Below are 19036 nucleotides of genomic sequence, written 5' to 3' on the forward strand. Positions count from 1 at the left end.
GGCAGTTTATCTTGACCAATTAGACTGAGACAAGTTTCGCATGTTTTAGTTAGTATAACCAATTATGTCTTATGTTTATGCGCGTGTACAGCGTTGGTATAACCAATCATTAAGTGTAACTAGGCGCGTGGACAGCGCGTGAATAATGTGTGTAACCAATAGTAAAATAGCTAAATGCATGTACAGATGTAACCAAGGTATAAAATGATGTCTGATGCTCTAGTAAAGGGTCTTCAACTGTGATCATATTGATCTGTCGTTGAGTCCATGATTATGCTCCCGCACAGAATGGTTGAGGTTGGAAGGGATCTTGGGAGATCATGTAGTCCAACCACCTGCTCAAGCAGGTTCAGCCAGAGCAGGGTACCAGGACCGTATCCAGCTGGGGTTTGAATATCTCCAAGGATGGACACTCCACAACCTCTCTGGGCAACCTGTTCCAGTGTTTGATCACCCTTACAAATAAATAAAGCTTTTTCTCATTTTTAAATTGAGTTCCTTGTGTTTCAGTTTGTGCCCATCCAGTCACTGGATACCACTGAGAAGAGTCTGGCTCCGTCTTCTTTACACCTTACCATCAGATATTTAACCATATTGAAAAGGTCCTGCCTGAGACTTCTCTTCTACAGGCTGAACAGTCCCAGCTCTCTCAGCTTCTCCTTGTAATGACAGATGCTCCAGTCCCTTAATGATCTCAGTGGCCCTTTGCTGGACTCTCTCCAGTATGTTCATGTCCTCCTTGTACTGGGGAAGCCAGAACTGGACACAGTAACTCCACGTGTGGCCTCCCCAGTGCTCAGTAGAGGGGAAGGATCACCTGCCTCGACCTGGCAACACTCCTCCTAATGGAGCCCAGGATACTGTTAGCTGCCTTTGCTGCAAGGGCATATTGCTGGCTCATGGCCATCTTGTTGTCTACCAGGTCCTTTTCTGCAAAGCTGCTTTCTATCCAGTCATCCCCCCCAAAGCGAATCTGAAGCTAATACCAGGAATGTTTTCTGCAAGTAGATACTAGATGTAACATTGGCATGACTGTACTGGGTCAGACCAGAGGTTCAACTAGTCCTTCTCTCCAATAGCAGCATAAGGAAGTGCCTAGGAAAGAATGAGAGCAGGGCAGGCATATTATGGTACTTCTAAGGTTATGACTTAGCTCATGGACATCCTGAAGTAGACGCAGATTCTCCTTGCTTAGTAATTCGCAGTGGATTTCTACTTCGTGAACTTGTCTTGAGCCCGTGTTAGCTTTCAGCATTCACAGTACCCTTCGGCAAGAGACCTGCAGGTCTGCTTTCTGCTGTACAAAGAACTGCCAAATTTTGTATGTTCTTGATGCAGCTCTTCCTAGCCACACTGATGCACCTTGTTCTTACTTTGGAAGACATAACACACCACTGATTGTTATTCACCCCCCCTCCCATTACTGATTTTATAGACATCTATCACTGAACCAGTCCCATTCCTTTCATTATTGCCGTTGCCTCTCTCTGAACTTCTTACAGTTCTTTTTACGATGAGAAGGCTAGAGCAAATAATGCACTTATAAAAAAATCAGCTTAGCTTCAAAGGTAGTGTTGTAGACTCAGTGTTAAAAAACCCTCACTGTACCATGGTCTTCTACTCTTATAATTATTACCTGTATACATTTTCATACAAATACAACGTTCTATTTCAAATGTTTTGTATTAACCTGATCTCGTTACCACAGATATGTTTCCATTTCCTTGTGCCTGTAGGGGCTAGATTTTTTTCTGAACGGTCAGCATCTCTAATGAAGGCATGGTGATTTATAATAGCAGCATGGAATGTAACAGTGTTGTCTCAGGTCCTTGCAGAGATGTCAGTGTCCCAGTCTGCGAATACAACACAGCCAGGAAGGATGCAGTCCTAGTCTTTGATATATATTCTTCATTCTGCTTGGCAGAGACATCCTTTTAGCCAGTGGAACACCAATTTCTCTCTGCTGGTAATGCTAGAAGCTGAAGAGCTTGATTGAGAACAGGTTTTTGTACAGATTATGTTCCTTTTGCCTAAGATAAGTACACTGCTTTTGATTAGATTTGAGCATTTAAAAACTATGTGATGTTTTGTTTAAATCTTCTGCTCTTAATTGTTCAGTGGGATGAAAGGGCTGAATAAAAAGAAAGAGTCTTTACAAAGAGTCTTGGACTGTTTAATTTGGCCTTCATTGTGTACTTAGGATGCAATTTCATGTTCATTTTAGTAGAAGAGTCAACCTATTGTCTCCAGACTCGCATTTGGTAGCAGGATCATTTGAAGACTACACTTTCCACTGATTAGAACATGGAAATGAATTATTTCTGTTCATTTATTTCATTTTACCTCACAGTATGGTGCATGCATCCTTGTTTTCGAAGGCATCCATTCACATAATAAAAACATGGTTTGATTGCTTAATATTTTCAAGGATGACATGCATTGCTTCCTTGGGGATTTGTTTCATGCTTCCATGAAGTAATCATATAAATCGTAGGGCAGAGTCTCAGCATGGGTAAATTATCATAGCTCCATCATACCAAGGTATGTATGTCCTGTAAGGTAGCTAAGACCCTAATTAAAAGCATTTTTACCTTGAAAGCTGAAGTTAGAATGCTTTCTGTGCTTAAATGTGGGAACAAAAGAGCATAGTTTTCACATTAATAGAGTTATTTATCATCTAAGGAGCTGCTTTATGTCTGTAGTTTATCCACTTTGTTTGCTATTTTATAGATCAGTATGCCATGCTCTGTTTCCATTTTCTGGTGACATTTCTTGCTCAGTTTTTTATATTTGTGTACAGAGAATTGAACATCACAATTATAATGCATTCCCCTGTAGTTAGGACAACTGTGCATTTGTCCTAAGTGTAATTAGGTGGATAATTGTATCCAGAGACACAATGAGCAACCTGTTTTTATCTGTTCTGAAGTTATTTCTTCCTAGCTGTATTTGATGTTCCCCTTGCTCTTGTTTTGGCAAAGCTGGTAAGCAGAGTTAGGAACTGGGTGATTTTGATTAAGTGGACAGTTGTACTACTTTTGTGATACTGAGAGTATTTTTCATTAGCACAGCTACTACTTAAACAAATATGTAAAGGGAATCTTTGAGAAATTGCTGTCATAAGAACTTGAATTTCAGTAGATAATGACAGCAAAATGAATTTCTAACTGTTCTTTGACACACAAAACAATTGAAGCTTTACTAGTAACACTATTTTTAAAGTTGGTTTTTTCTTAAATACATATGTACATTGAGTTCATTACTTTAAATATTTTTAATGGTATCAGATGTGTTTATTATTTATATTTATTATCCAGAATTTCTGTATGTAAAACCTGCTTCAAGAGAGTGTTATTTTAAGGTTTTAATGTATGTATTGACTATAATTTTTAATTACATTGTGCCTGTGTGATCCTAGGTCAGTGTGGCTTCTGAGTTATAATACAGTAAAATGCGTAGAAATAGAAAAATAAAAACCAACATTGCAGGTTAAAGCACTTAAGATATTACGTACACCATGTCCTCTAAACCTGAGAAACAATGAGCCATGTTATTAGGACTGTTTGGGGGGATGCTGACACAGAGGCAATCTCTTGGCTTTTTAGAAAGAGTGAGATAGAGCACCCAAAGCAAATGTATGAGAGCGAGCGAGCTCCTGGTTTCTCTTCCCAAATTAAGCACCCTCTCATGGTGTTTGTCAAAACACTTCAGGCACGGGCTTTGCTACTGTTGTGCAACAGGGTGGGTCCTTCCTCTTCCAGGGAGCAAAGAACTGCAACTCGGTCATTTTCCATTGAAGGCAAGTCACTGAAGAGGGCTGGAGAGGAGGTGGAGCATGGCTCTTGCCATCCCTGGTTCAGTGAGCTCCGCTGCACTTTCAGCAGTGATTATGTGTCGCACATTAATCTAAACCTCTGTAAAACAGGGATGAAGTTACTAATCTACTTCATCTGGGGTTTGTGGAGCTTAATTAATATCTGTGCATACTTTAAGATGACAGGTGCTCTGTAAGCGCAAAATCTTATTTATTCTAATTATATGTCTTGATTCCTATGGTGCTTTATTCATCTGGGCTTTTGGACCACAAATTATTTTGGGCAAAGTACTGCGACTGTTCAGCACAAATGATGTGCTTTACAGCTCTGAGTACCCTTACGTCCCTAAATGTAAGTAGTGATGAAAACATTATTGCAGTGGGAGTGGGATTTAGGAGGCAGATCTGTGAAGTATTACTCTCGCAAGGATTTGTTTTCATTAGAGGAGTCTGCCTTGCCTGTGTATTGTGCCTTGCCTTCCGTTGTATTGAAAAATTGTTACAGCAGTCCTGTGAAGGACAGAGTAAAACAGAAGCAAATGTGAATCTGATGGCTTTCTAGCACAGCACTCTTCTCTTCCTGGGGATAAGATATGACAACGCCTGCAAAAAATAGCTTTTTGTGGGGCAGGGGGGAGGGTGCTTCCTTTCTCTGACAGTGAATGTATCCTTCTGCTCTGCAAATTCAGTGCAAGCAGAACATGTTTGTACCAGTACAGTTCTGCAGTTTCCCCTGGTGAGATGGGGGTTGGATTTTTAAGAGAGACGACAGACCTAAAGGTAGGGAAAGCATTCAAGTAGACAGTCATTACAAGCCTTTCCAAAAATGGAGCAACCTTGAACAAACTGCCTTTTTTTTTCTTTCTTTCTTAAGAAATTAAGTAAGTAATAGTAACAGTCAACAGGAGATTCTAGCAACCCAAAGGAAGACCAGTGATGTCTTCTGTGATGGAGCTTGGAGAGCTACAGACTCTGGGACTCTCTTAGATCTACCTAATACGGAGCGTACAAGAAAACACTGGAAGGGTGAATTTGCTAAGTCCTAGTCTCCAGCAGGGTATTTGGGGGCTACTCTGATAGTACAAAACTTTTAAACAGTTTAGCCCACCCCATAAGTTTTCCCTCGATGTGGGGAAATCCCTATATGCTGTTAACAATTTTTCTCACAATTTTTTTCTGTTCAATGCACTGCATTTCTCCAATACATTTGGAGAACAGGCAAATGGTGATGTATAGGTGTATATATATATAGGTGTATAAGAGAGAAGAGGAGGGGAAATAATTGGAAGGGACATAGAAGAGACAGCAAAAAGCATAGACTGCTGCTTGCTTCAAAATACCAAGGTAAAGCATTGACTACTCAGAGACAGTTTAAATCACTTCTTTTCTCTTCCATTAGCCATTCAACATGTTGTTTCTTCCTTTTCTGCCCCTCTCTGCCTTGTAGATTTCTGCAGGAGATGAACCCAACCTTAATTTGCCCCAGAAGGCTCTTTCAATGCTATTCATTTGCTATTTTATCCAGAAAGGTAAAATTCACTACAAAGAATCTGAAAGTACACGTAGGTCAGAAGCTTGTTCCAGTGGTGTTGAAGGAGTGTCTGAAAACAACAGAACAAACAATCCAGGACTAAGAAATGGGGAGGCACAACTCAGCCCTTTGGAAAATTCAACTCCTGAGGCAGGAACTTAATAGAGGTTTCCTGTTTGTCCTTTGTGACATCTAAACTTGTGCATTTTTTAAGTGTTGAAAACACTCCTCTTGCTCCTTTCCTCTTGTCCTTCCTCATGCTTCTATAAAACTCCAGTCTATCAATGAGCTGCTGTTTAATATTCCTAATGTGACTTTTGCCTATGTTTTTGCCAGAGTGCTCAAGAGAGAGAAGCCCCAGCTAGAAAAAGAGCAGGGGAAAAAAAAACCCAAACTGCCCATGATGGTGAGGGATAGGCAAGAGAGAGCTTGACTTCTCAGGGTAGCAAAACAAGGCCTGGGAAGGGATGCATTTGCTCTCTGCAGGTACCTGTGGAAACAAATAGTGAATGCTGTGGCGAGAGAAAAGCTGCATCAACTAAAGGATTGCTATAAATTGGTGCTGGAGATGGAAGAGGCTTCCCTGCCACTGGTGGAGAGGTTCTGGAGCAGCCTTCCAGGATGAGATGTGGGAAGAACAATCCAACCCCTCTGATACTGGAGCTTGATCAATTTACAAGGGAGGGAGTGGGCAGCCCTGAAGGTCCCTGTAAGTAGGACTTAACCAAACCCAAAACAGTGCTTGCCAATTCAGGCATGCAGGCTGCCCTGCCCAGACCACCAGTGACTGAATTCATACTGTCCTCACATGTGACCTGAAACCCAGAGTGTCCAGCTAAAAATGTCTTGCAGGCCCAGCTGCTGTCGTGCTTTCCTATTTCCTTTTTCTGTTGAAGAACTTCTATTCACATAATAATTTTGTAATTACTTTGAGTTTTATTATTTTTTAAATTAGAGGTGGAGTTTGAATGTTAGTAGGGCTTCCCTGGAACACAGCCCTGACCTCCATTTTTTATGTGTATTTTTAATGAGTTGTCAGGTGGCTTGTGTGTATCATGGAGTGGAATGATGGAAGTAGCTGGACTCAGGAGAGTTGCATTGAAATTCTCTTAAAAATAAGCAGCACTGTGGCAGCTCAGCTCTATTGACAATAATGTCAAGTCAGGTTTAATAGCATAGTTCCTTATTGAATGAATCCACCCTCAAGGAAACAGTATGACCTTCCTGTGTGTGCGCAACAAAAAGATCAATTATAATCCCTTGGGAGGAAAAATATAGGATTAGTAGAACAGTTGAGTGAGTCTAATGAGAATCAGATGGCAAGAATGTTAATTTGGAAAGAAGTACTCGTATAAACTGTCTGAAGGTATAACACGGTAGTTTCCATATATCACCAAATGCCATGTATTCTCCATAGATACATATCTGCAAGATTTAATTTAATGGATTTGCAACTCTTCTGTATGGATTCCTGACAGAACAACAGGAAATTTTCAAGCTAATCACTTTTCAGTGGGGAGATTTACGACCAGTGTAGTTAGCGGAGCCTTTCTTCTATCAGGAAGGGCACAGACTGGAGACAGTCATTGGGCACAACATGCGAACTGGGAACTGCTTAATCAGAAACAGGCTTGAGCATCTCTGTCTTGCAGTTGCTCTCTGGAGTCCTGCAGTTCACTGGCATTGTTGAATATAATGTTTGCCTAAATCAGTCCTCATTACTAGTATTTTTGGAAGTTGGGTGGGTAGTAATTTTTCTGTCATGGTTTACTTAATAGCCATCAGCTTTGTAAGAAATAAAACAATGGGCTTTTATACTTCCTCTTTGCCTCTGAGAGTCTGAGGTGGCAATTCCATTTTAAGTGCTTTTAAGTTGTAGGTAAAAATTCACATTGCCTAATTCTCAGCCTTCAGCTTAGGTAGATGAGTTGGTCACTCTCTCCACCTGCTGCCTGGAGAGAAGGACTTCTCCAAGGTTGGTGCAGAGCGCCTTTTGTTAGGCTCCTGCTCTGCATTGCCTTGTGGAAGAGTCTGCCTCTGTTCTTCTCCTGAAGATAGAGGGAGACTGTGCAATTAAAGTGGGTGCCTATGTTTGTACAGATCACATACCTCTTTAAATTAGTCACGTGAGGCAGCTGAGTTATCTCCTAGTGCATGGCCTAAGGCAGGAAATGAGGTGAAATTACATTGACTTGTTCCAGAGAAATTACTGCATTGATGTTTTCATATTTAGCCCAGTTCTCTCATTGCTTGTGTTCACCTGTTCAGCATTCATTTTAATACAAAGAGTAGGCTCATAAAAACAGTTTTACAGTTGCATCACTTACTGGGCTGTATCTGCTTTCCAAGATTGTCACCAGCATAAGAGACTGCAAATAAAAATAAACTGGAACACAAGTGGCAGCATCTCAGCCAAGCTGTACAGTGGAGATATTTGTTTATGCTTTTATTTGCCAGCATTGACTAAACAAAGATAAGAATGTAAAATGCTGTAGCAGACCTTCCCAAACAGGATTACAGGGGTGATAAGAGCTAGCACTTAGCATTACAAAAACAGATGCCAATGTGCAAGAGATGTCACTGCCCACTGCTCCTCTGACATCCTAAGAGCAAAGCAATAGAAGAAGAGGCAGATCTGTGGAGCTCTCTGTGAGGTTTGCTGCTTTATTCAAGAACATTAATCTTTCAGGGTTTGATTCATTAGGTTTGTACTGTGTGAGCTTTGCTTTGATTCCCCCAAAATCCAAATCGTGGTTAATGTGAGTCTGAAGGAGGGCCTTACTTTGTGAGCCTTAGTAAGTTTTACAGCAAACCAAGCAAGCTCAATATAAGCTCTGAATTGAGTGGGGAACAGGCCTCCAGGTCAGCTAATTTGGAATGTCAACATGCATGGTACAAGGCTAATTGAGATACAGAGAAACTGCCATGTGCCTCTTTAATTGCATTTAGACAAGATGTACAGTATTTGAGTCAGTTTGGCAGTGTTCCAGCTGATGAAAGTGTTGATGATACCTGATACCAGTGATGATATATTAAGTGTGCTTAATATGTTAGCACACATGTCATGAGGCACGTTAGAATCATCGAAGAATTTAGGTGAGAAAGGACCTTTCCTCTGGAGGTCATCTGGTCCCACCTCCTGCTCACAGCAGGGCAACTTCAAATACAGAGCAGGTTCCTCAGGGCCGTGTCCACCTGAGCACTGAGCACTTCCAAGGACAGATATTCCATCACCTCCCTGGGCCCATGTTCTGATGCTGCGCCACCCCTTATTAAGAATTTTTTCTTAATAGCAGATCAACCAGAATTTCCCTTGCTGCACCTTAATCTGTTGCAACTGAGCACCTCGGAGAAAAGTTTAGTCCTGTCTTTTTTCCAGTCACCCCTTAGGTAGTTGGAGGTGGCAGTCGGATACCTCCTTAGCCTGGAGAGGGAAAGGCTGAATAAATACTCCTCTCTGACTCTTCATGATATCATGGTCCCTCCAGCCATCTCAGTGGCCCTCTGCCTACCCTTCTGCAGTTTGTCATTGTCTTTCTGGTACTGGGGAACCCAAAACTAGTGACAGCACTCCAGATCTTTGCAAATAGAAGGAAATAATTAACCTCAGTCTGCTGTGATGCACTACCTAATGCAGCACAGTATGCCATTACCCTTCAGCACTGCATGGGTGCTCTGCTGACTTGTGCTCAGTTGTTCACCAGCATCCCCAAGTCCTTTTCTGCAGAGGGGCTTGTCCCCAGTTGGTGTCCAGCCTGAGCAGTTGCATGGGGTTATTCCGTCCCAGGTGAGAGATGTCACTGTTCAGCAAATGCAGTTCCTCTTAAAGCTCCAGGGAGACTGAGCACTGAAATGACAAGAAAGACCTGCATCATTAAGGGCTGGAGGCAAATCACACATAATGATCACTTACAGCAAGTACGACTTTTACACTCAGAATAAGTAAAAGATTACGTTTTGTCAATGCTTAAATAAAATACAGAGCTGCCATCTCTGAGTTACACTGAGATTTTGGTATCAACACTGAATTTTTCAGTAACCCACAGTGCCCTTTGTACAGAAAGCCACAGTGTTCAGGGTTTTTTTCTGCATTGTAGACAGTAAGGAATGGTATTGCCCAAGGCAAGATAAACAAAAGCAGAGAAATTTGATAAAGTTAGGCCCATTGGGAAATCACTAGTCAGTGGAAAGCTGTTGGAGTAAGACACTTTTGGTGGGAGGGACCCTTGTGTGACCTCATGATTTTGTGCTTTCAGTGATTGTCAACAGGCCAGCTGCTGGAAGGGTTCTAGCATCCTCTGTGGCCTACAGCAGGGAAGTAAACGCATGTGGACTTGTGTACACACACACATTTGTCTACCTCCAAGCTACAAAAAATGTAGTGTCAGCTGGTTTAACAGGCTCAAATTTGGTTATGAAACACTAGATGGAACAAGCATCTCCTGTGCCCCTTGAGCAATCTCTTCTGGTTGGGATCTGGTGCTTTGGAAAGGGGACAGGTCCCCAATGCCATTTGGTAAGTGTGCTGTGCCCCAGGGTAAAGTGGAGTAAGAAGATGAAAAACCAGATTCTCAGGAGGACTTTCCTTGCAGAACTAGCCAGACCAGGGCAGGAGGAGTCTAATTTGTTGAAAGAGTGAAGCCTTGTTTGTAAGCAGTTAGCGATCCTGAAGCGAGTAGAGCAGGAGGCTGAGTGAGGGCAATGCAGGATACCTGAAATGGAGAGCCACTGGGAAACCACTACCCGTGCTTTGGCTCTCATGTATCTGGGGCTGTTAACCCTGGGGGTCATGAAAAGCTGCTACTCCATTTATTAGCACAGCAAACACCACTGCCATTCAGTGTAAACTTATCCTTGTGGTCTCTGTTTCTACTTGTGTTACAAGCAACAGCTCCCCCTTCTCTGCAACCTGTCAAGCCAATCTATGTATTGCAGACCTTAACACCTGCATTGAACATGACATGAACCAGCACTAAAGAGGCAGCATACAGCTGAAATACAGCACTTGTTCAGCACATTTACACATAACATACCAACCCGGCCAAACCTAATTGGTAGCGAAGGATGAACTATGAATTGCATTTAAAATAAATTCTCAAGCACCTCTGAGATTGTGATTTTTATTTTTTAAACAAGGAGAAAGGTTAGCTTCGTCCTTCTGTAAATATTCCCTGGGGCAGTGTTCCCCAAAGCAGCTAATGGCGAGCAAGTTTGGCACTTCTATGGGATTGTATGTTTTTTAATAAGAGAGCAGTATTATTCCCTTGCATCTTAACAAAATCTCTAGAATTTCTGAACTTATAGTAATTTTTGAGACAGATTGGCAGGCAGTGGTATTTTCTCTTTGAGGCTGTCGCTCGCAGCTCAGCAGAGCACAGGAGTGACTAAAACTGACAAATGAAGCTAGGTCAAATTAAACAAATGCCATAGTAAAGCATTTCTAAAGTTCATGTATGAACCCGTACTGCATTGTGAGGTTTAAAGCTTGATGTTGTAGGAGAGCTTATAGACTTGTTAACATATAGCCAAACCCCACAGCATTTAAATCTTTTCCAAACTGAGATTACATACATGAGGATAGTTCAGGACAGGCTTCTGCAGTACAAGCATCTGCAGAATGATGGTATCTATGAACTGGTATCTACCAGTTCTCTTTGTGACTTCAGTGAGAGTAAGAGATTCTGCACATATTTCATGCACATTAAAAGCAAAATTGCCTGCAGTATCTTAGGCACCAGGTTCATGGACGATTTGATATCCTGTTTGCCTGAAAAGTGTCTTGCCTTGAAAGCAAGAAAAGTAAATAAATGTAGAGAGAGACTGATAAAACCCACAAGCCCTAGTGATTTCCAGGCTTCAGGAGCAGAAACCCTCACTTTAGGATTCCTTGCTGTTGTTCCTAGAATACCACAAATAGGTCAAACAAGCAACCCTGAAAGTTCAGAACTGCTTTTCACTAATGATAAATAATTATTTGAGATAAGTGTTAATTTCACAGTTCTGCAGCTTTAAATTATTTTTATTTGAATATCACCATATTCACCAGTGGTTGGAAGACTTTCTCAGCTCTTAGATTTTGCGTTCTCTCAGAAATTCTCTATTACATATTATTTGCTGGCTGACACAGCAAATCAGACAGACTGGAAGCATATACCGTTTTTAAGTAATCTCTTACTTTGAGTAATGAATGAAGAACAATCAAAGGAAATGGTTTGAAAGTAACCCATTGTTTGAAATCAGCTTTCCCAAAGCAGCAAATATAAAATAGCAGCATCAAAAATAGCAGCATCACAAAGTAAAAATGGCATATATGTGAGATCCTTGAGCCAAAAGGCAGCCTATTTTTTATAAATTTATTTTTAGTTTGGTCAGCTGTATTAAGTGATTTTATCAATGTAGCTAGTCTCTGGAATAAGAATGCTCACATAATGTAGAGTCAATGCAGGCAGCTATGACAAGTCATGATATATGCATGTAGCACAAATCCTTTCAAATCAAATTCATACAACTGAAATACTGTAAGTGGATTAAATCTTGATAGTCTTGCACTACTCAGTTTCACTCTCACAAGCTGGCATCAAACAGGGACAGAAGAGCAGCCTTGTTGGAAGTGCAGACCTGCTATTTTTGCATACTTCGAACTAGATGACTTGCAAACTTTTTCCATCTCAGTGGTCATAGAGCCTGTCACAGTTTGAGAAGAACCAGAGGGACTGTTTCTCTGTGTATCCTATTAGAGGAGAGCTCCCTTTAGAAGAAACTTCCCTTACTCAGATGCCACAGAGCTGATGGTGAAAAGTGAAACCTTTCAAATTAAAAGGAATTATAATGGCTTTTAGGTATCTATGGCAGCATATCCCAGTGGTTGGGGCAAGGAGGAAAAACCTATACTGTACCTTTAACACTACCTTGGCTTCAGATGTTAGATAGGATTTGTTGTTCTCAAAGAAGGGGGGTAGGGAAGCACCTGTGTATGTGTGGATGCCACCCCCTTCCCCAGGTGGCTAGCACTGCTACATACAGCTTTGACAAGCCTAAGTAACTGTGCTTGGACATTACTGTTCCTCACTTACTGCATGCAACACAAGAACCTGATGCTTCCACAGCTCCTCCAGGATATTGAGAAATCAGCACTTCAAGAGGTAAACCAGGGAAGAGATAGAACTAACTATCCCAAACCAAGTCGCTGTGCTTCCAGTAATTCCCATCCGAAGGAGAACAGGCAAAGGCGGCCTTGAAAGCAACTGGCTTTCTGCGATATTATACATCTCAAGTGCTGCTGCTAGTGCTCTTACACCACAAGTAACCAACTAACAGCAGTTGTAGTCAGCAGCCCTAGCCTCCCAACAAAGGATAGGGGATGGCCAAGGTTAACAAAGACAAAGTATTTGATAAGCAACAAGTCTTAATGCCTTAAAGAGGGTAGGGGAGGGCCATGGGAGGATTTTTTTAGATACTACTGGCCAAAAACTTGAGGGCAGTTTCAACACCCAGGCAGCATACAGACTTAAGAGCAAACAAACTTCAACTGCAGTAAAGCAGATGGGCAATGCATAGCAGGCATAAAGTTAATTTTAAAAGAGGGATTTTAAAAAAAAATGAATGAAACTGCAGCAGGTACAATCTGAACGTGACCTGCTGTGGCTTCCTTCCTATGCATTGCAATACACTGCATTGTGGGGCTGTTTATCAGCAACAGAGCATGGTTTTGTATTCAATGTTTTCCCTGTTATCCTCCATACCACCAGCACCCCTAAATCAACACTTGCATCATGTGTTTGGCGCAAGCATCTTATGCTAGTTCTGGAGTTACTTTGCCTTGCAAGTGATTTTGTGAACGAGTTTGCCCAGCCTTTAAAAACCAAACCCTCAGGTATACCTTTGCAGAGTATTTTTCAGCCTGAGCAAAGCTAGTGCTTAAGCAGGAGTGAAGAAAAAGAAAAAAGCCTACTTTCAGATTTCTTAAGTGCAGTAGTGTCACATAAATTTCTTCTTAAGAAACTCCTGCAGCTGTCCATCAGAGCTAGCCAGCAGCAAGGGCTGGAAGCAGAACAGGGGCTGGGGGAGGGATTTCATTCTCATACTGGGCCAGATCCTCTGAACAATAAAGCCAAGTGGGTAAAAGCAAAAGATATGTTAACTGAAGCAAGCTGAACTGTTGCGTCCTCAGTGCCTGAGGCGCTCTCAGTTTATACTGCGTTTAATTCTGTCATTTAGGGCCCCAGTCCTGCATTGATGATGGATAGGAGGGTGACTTTCTCCACCCATGCCTTAGTCCATCAAAAAACCCAGACCTTGACATCATGAAAACCAACCTAGCTACTCTGAATTTTTGTTTAAACCAAGCCTGAACAAAAGTGTTATTATTTTACTTGAAGCTCCAGTTTAAAAAATAGTGAAAATCCAGTATTGCACGTGATAAACTCTAGATCCTAGTTAAGCTATACTGTAAAAGCCACAAAATGGAGATGATGTTGAAAATCCTCAACCAGCCTCACCCCATTAAAGCTACTGAAGTTTTGCCAACATGTCCTCACCGGAGCTGTAGCCAAGGATTTAAGAGGTCCACGTTTGTTTAAAATTGTCTCCAGACTACCTGAAACTAGAGGCCCAGGATCTCTGCAGAGCCATTGGGCATTGTTTTTATCTGTTTTCATCTGTGCATGAATTTGTTTGAAGATGCCCAGCAGAGCAATAAGAAGGGATTGTTTTTAATCTTTAGAGATGATAGCATGCTGTTATGCATCAAGGACACTCAAAAACAAAGCATCAGACAAACTGTACCAGGAGATTTTATTTTTTTTACCTCTGGGCTTTTCTGAAAATAAACCACATTCTGCATGGAGCTTGCTGTTGATGAGACATCTATAGGTTTGATTTGTCATCCCAGAAGCATTAACACCACTGTGTTCAGACAATTCACATGTGTGCGTGTGTGAAAATGCAGCTAGATTCTGCCAGTGCTCAGCACCCCGAGGGAGGGTGGTCATTATCACTACAGGGACAGCTGGGACCTGGCCTTGAGCCAAGACCTTGCTTAATGCAATCAGAAGATTTCAGTGATACAGAGTGGATTTTACATCCCCTTCTCTGGGAGATGGTAGCTGAAGATGAGAGTTTTATGCCCTACTGCTGCCTGAGTTTAAAACAAGTCTGTGCATTTTTGTGCTACACTGGACAGCACAGTGGACAAAAGAGTGCCTTCTGCCATCCAGGTTTCAAATCATATTAACAACTATTTATGTAGCTGCAGGTACATCATTTCTCTTGTTTGAGATCTCTTCAGTAGCATCCTTCCCTGCCTGAATGAACGAGGTTATAAAACACGGTAATTATAAATCTCATTGACTGCCTTGCATTCAAGGGCGTGTCCCCTCCGAGCATTGCTGTGAAGCGCGTTACCCAGGAGACTGTCCTGTACAATCCAAAACAGAATTATTCTGACCCAGTGAGCTTGTTGGAGGGGAGAACATTTGGGATGCTGACCTGCTGCCACAGGACAGTAAGTGCATTTTTCTCATTTCACAGCGGGGCAATGCCGCAGAACAACAAGGCCAATACATTCAAGTATTCTTTTGAGGCATGACTTACATCTTGCTGACAAGTGCTGGCTCCCTAAAGATGCAGAAAGGGAGCCTAGGACAGCAGTCACAAAACCAGAAGTAATGCTGGCTGTCCACACAATTTCAGCAGTTTTCTCTGAAGTTTTGGTTGTCTTAGACCTTTACGGGCAAAACCATAAATACTTCAGATAATGTAACACAGTACCAATAAAACCCTTTCTTAAAACATTCAAGTCAGGCTGTGCTCCAAAGACAGGCTAAAAAGTGTTTAGTAAGTGACAGCTGGCTGTTCTGCCTGGCACTACTAACCATAGCATGCTTCAATACCATCCTTTCGCCGTTGATCTGATCATATTCAGGATCTGTATGGGTACTTTCCTCAGTCCTGAGGGGTTTATTATCAGCATCAATCATGATGCCCTACAGTCGGGAAACTACACAAAGCCCTGTCAGTCCCCCACTTTCCCAAAAGGGCTGTAAAACCTGCACAGCCTAGGCAGTTGCGTCCTCTTTGTGCTCAAGCAGGAAAGGGAGATGAGGTGCTGAGCAGTCACTCCCAGCAGGTGTGCAAACCAATTGAGTTTAATTGGAAACATCCTGCCGAAAATGTAAATGTTTTACAAGTGTATCACCCCATCAGGGGCTGCTGCTGGAGCCTGTGCTTTGTTGAGGGTTTGATGCAACAACTGAAGATGCCCCTCTCCCTTGCTTGCTGTCTCCAGTGCTCCCCAGACATGAGCACTGAACTCATGTCATACTGCTACACAGTGGGTCTTTTCCACATTGAGAGATGCAGGGTCGTTCATTTAACGTACCCATCCCGTTCCTCCTAGCACAAAGGCAGACCAACCCCATTAAAGTGAAAGGGCTTTGCTAGACTTGGGAATGGATGCAATGCTAGGGGTTGTACTGCTCTGTAAATGTCCTCTTCACTCCATATGAATTAAAAAGACTTCACAATGTTTGCGATTTAATTTTTTTTTTGCTTAGGTCTGTGGGCAGCACTAAAATGTATCTTATATGTATGTTTCTGTGTGTGATTGCAGGAGTTACCTAGTTCATTATTTTTAGGCAGTTGAGATTTTTCACTGGTTTGCTGAAAATCATGAGAGATTGATTTTACCCTCTTTCCTGATGATCCAGTATTTTTCCTCTGGCAGTTCTCAAGAAAATTTGTTTTTCCCTCCTCCAAATACAGTATCCGTCATTAAACTACTGCCAAACTATGTAACCAGAAAAATAACTGGTCTGTAGTGCAGGCAGCTCTTGTGCCATCTAAACAAGAGATACTCTGCAAAAGTTTTCGGTCAATTCAAATCTGGTTTAGGTTACTAGTCATTAGAAGTCATCCCCTTACCTGCTGTCTCTGGAGAGTTGCAGCTATTTTTTCCATTCTCTTCAATTAAGTGATGGGCTGATGAGCCCATTCCTGCAAAGGAGGTATGCAGATGCTTTAGGAAATCAGACGTATGGTCTCTATAGATGGCAGGCTGTCTAGAGTCAATTCTTTCATAGAAAGAGAATTAGCTTTTCCTCCCCACACATGGTTTTAGACAGCGCTGTACTGCTTTAACGTTGTTCAGAGCTCATGTAGAGCCATGTACCTGCCAAACAGACAGTTCCTATGGTCCTTCTGTAGGAGCCAGGACTTCTCTGAATGGTGAACTGCAACTAGATAGTTCTGCTGCTGAACCAATTCTCTACAAATCCCATGTGCTTGTATTTATGTGAGAATATCAGCACCTTTTCTCAGTATACCTACATTGCTCTTAAAACTAAAATGCAAATATTATAGTATAAAGCTAAATACCTTGATCACATGCCAAAAAAAACAATTACTGACTGCTATATTTTGGCTAAATACTTTGATCTCAAGTATCCATCTATAAAAGAGCTTCATATCACTTTGGACTTTTAAACAGTTACAGAAATGCAGCCAGATCTGGACAAAATATGCTTGATGCTTGGACCAGTAGCAGGTTTTCTCATGCTTGACTTCCAGAAAGATGACTGCTATGGAAGTGTCTGGTTATTACATGACAATTAGCAGTTGTTTCTCTGCTGACAGATGTCCACATCAAAAAGCACTGATTGTCTCTTTTGTTTGCAATTTTAGAGATACCATAATCAAGTAGCTTAGACCATCTCCAAGAGATATTGTCCTTTGCACCAGAAACACAGCCTCATTGCCTAGGTTCATGCTGGGGAAAGTCAGATGATTGTGAAATACGGTAACAGATGAGTTATGTGGAAGTTTAAGTCCTTTCTCCCCATAAAGAATTAAAAATTGCAGTTATTTCTGTGGATAGATCTCTTATCCCGGATAGATGAGCAAGCTGTATTTCAGCATTTTGATTACTAATGAATTGTTTCAGCAATGAAGCAACATACAGTATGTACACATCACTGGTGGCATTGGTCATCTGGGACTGCTAAGAAGCAAGAGAAGGGAAAGGAAGAGTTTGTAAAGCAAGGAAGAATGACTTCGCATGAACACATTCTGGTGAACAAAGTTCACAAATTCTCTTACTGCACAGCTATAGCACGGAACACGTCTCAAAAGAAAGCTTCTTAAAATGTCACAGACAAAATAGTATTATTCAGATAATTCAGGGGAAAAAATAGCTGGTTTACATTAGTGCTGAAAAGAATGCAGTGCAAACTATGACCTAAATGAATATTTCTGCCTGTAATCCAGAGGCCTGTCCTCTAGCCTTTCCCTCCTGCAGCCCAGTGAAGTTAAAAGGAGTCCTTGCATGAGGGTTTTTGCCTGAGGTAGGATTGCAGGATGATGTGCTGTGCCTGACAGTGTGATCTTGAAACATTTGCTAACAGGCAAAGGTCTGTGGGAGCAGACATGAGACTGGCAGGTGGGATTTAATAGCAGAGATTCTGTGCAGCTGCCAAAAAATCAAAGCCCAGATGCTGGAGCTGAACACAGGCTGCCTGATAGGAATGATATTCTGGGGAAAAGAAGCCAGCAAGTGTCTGTCAGAGAGAAGAATTTGATTCTGGGTCCAGTGCTGCCTTACCTTGTCCTTCTCCTGTAGTCAGACAAGTCACAGCACTTTTTATGCATCAGTAACTTGCTGGGCACGGAGATGTACTGCATTTTTTCATTATGCTGCACTCAAAAAGTACCTCACCAAGTCAGACTCCTCTTTGCCTCTCCAGAAGCTTATTTAAATCCCCACCTTAACGTCTGCTTTTCCTTCTCTCTCTCTCCCCCCCCTCCTCTGCATGAGCTATCTTCTCTGAGCTCCCTGTTCCCCTCACACATTCATTCTGCAAGGTACATTTTTATTGCTGCTCCTCAGAGAACATATTCTTCCCAAGACATTGATCTTCCTTACTTTTTTCTCCATCCCTGCTCTGTTGGAGGTCAGTTCCCTCTCTGAAAAGCACCAGCAAAGAGAGAAACAAAGCACAGCAGCAGACCAGCCATCTTACACCCTTCCACAACCATCCTGATCAATAGGTAACTAGGACTGGCACTGTATCGAGGCACTAAGGACATCCACAGACTGACTGGTGGCTAACATGCTCCTACACTCTAGTATGAAAGATCTGGGCAAAGCCAGCAGCCTGCAAACCAGGCCAAGTACTTCAGCCTTTCTGCCCAAAGGAGGAATTTCCTAAAAATACATGTCCTGACATACCACTGAGCCACATGGCACAGTGAGTGCAATCCTATTTTCAGCCTGCTCTGCAGGGTGACATAGCTAGTTACACCTCCTCCCAAAAATGGCATGTCAGGAGTGCAACACTTGCTGGTGGACCATCAGCACAGCCTCCTGTGGGACGGTGCTCTCCACTGGAATTCCCCGTCAAGTGATCGCACGCTTGTTGTGCGTAAGGCTGCGGTTGCAGGAAGCATCCCCAGTTGTGCTGAGTGTAATCAGGACAGCTGCTTTCTGCCTGTCAGCACAGCAGTGGTACTCTGCAAGTCCCAGATAGGTGGGTTATGGGCTGGGGAGGAGAGAGCGATCAAAACTAATTCTAATCTGGCCCTAAGAGAAGCTCTCCCAATGGATGTTATGCCTGTCTGGCACCTTTTTGCAGCTCCACCAAGTCGGACAACGCTAAAGCAACATTTGGCTTTTGAAGATGGCTTGGTAGCCTCCTTCA

The 19036-nt window shown here is 42.2% G+C and overlaps 1 protein-coding gene and 1 long non-coding RNA gene across 9 annotated transcripts in view; one reads left to right on the plus strand and one right to left on the minus strand.

Moving 5' to 3' along the window:
* TTC7A (tetratricopeptide repeat domain 7A) overlaps nt 1-19036 on the plus strand; it is a 185641-nt gene that overhangs the window by 151169 nt on the left and 15436 nt on the right. Inside the window, exon 21 of one of the 8 annotated variants that reach the window (XM_030036157.2) lies at nt 511-2864. The exons of the other annotated variants lie outside the window; for them this stretch is intronic. Coding sequence (XP_029892017.1) covers nt 511-666 — 156 coding nt within the window. The 3' untranslated portion in view covers nt 667-2864. Of the gene's footprint in view, nt 1-510; nt 2865-19036 lie in introns of those variants that run through there. 8 annotated transcript variants of the gene reach the window in all.
* Nucleotides 7766-16345, minus strand: LOC115350479. Its single transcript, XR_003926454.2, has 2 exons — nt 16266-16345; nt 7766-9192 (listed from the first exon to the last, which is right to left on the minus strand). It is a non-coding gene; the product is annotated as an uncharacterized LOC115350479 (long non-coding RNA).

This window comes from Aquila chrysaetos, chromosome 13 (assembly GCF_900496995.4).
Source record: "Aquila chrysaetos chrysaetos chromosome 13, bAquChr1.4, whole genome shotgun sequence".
In the NCBI taxonomy this organism is placed as follows: Eukaryota; Metazoa; Chordata; class Aves; order Accipitriformes; family Accipitridae; genus Aquila; species Aquila chrysaetos.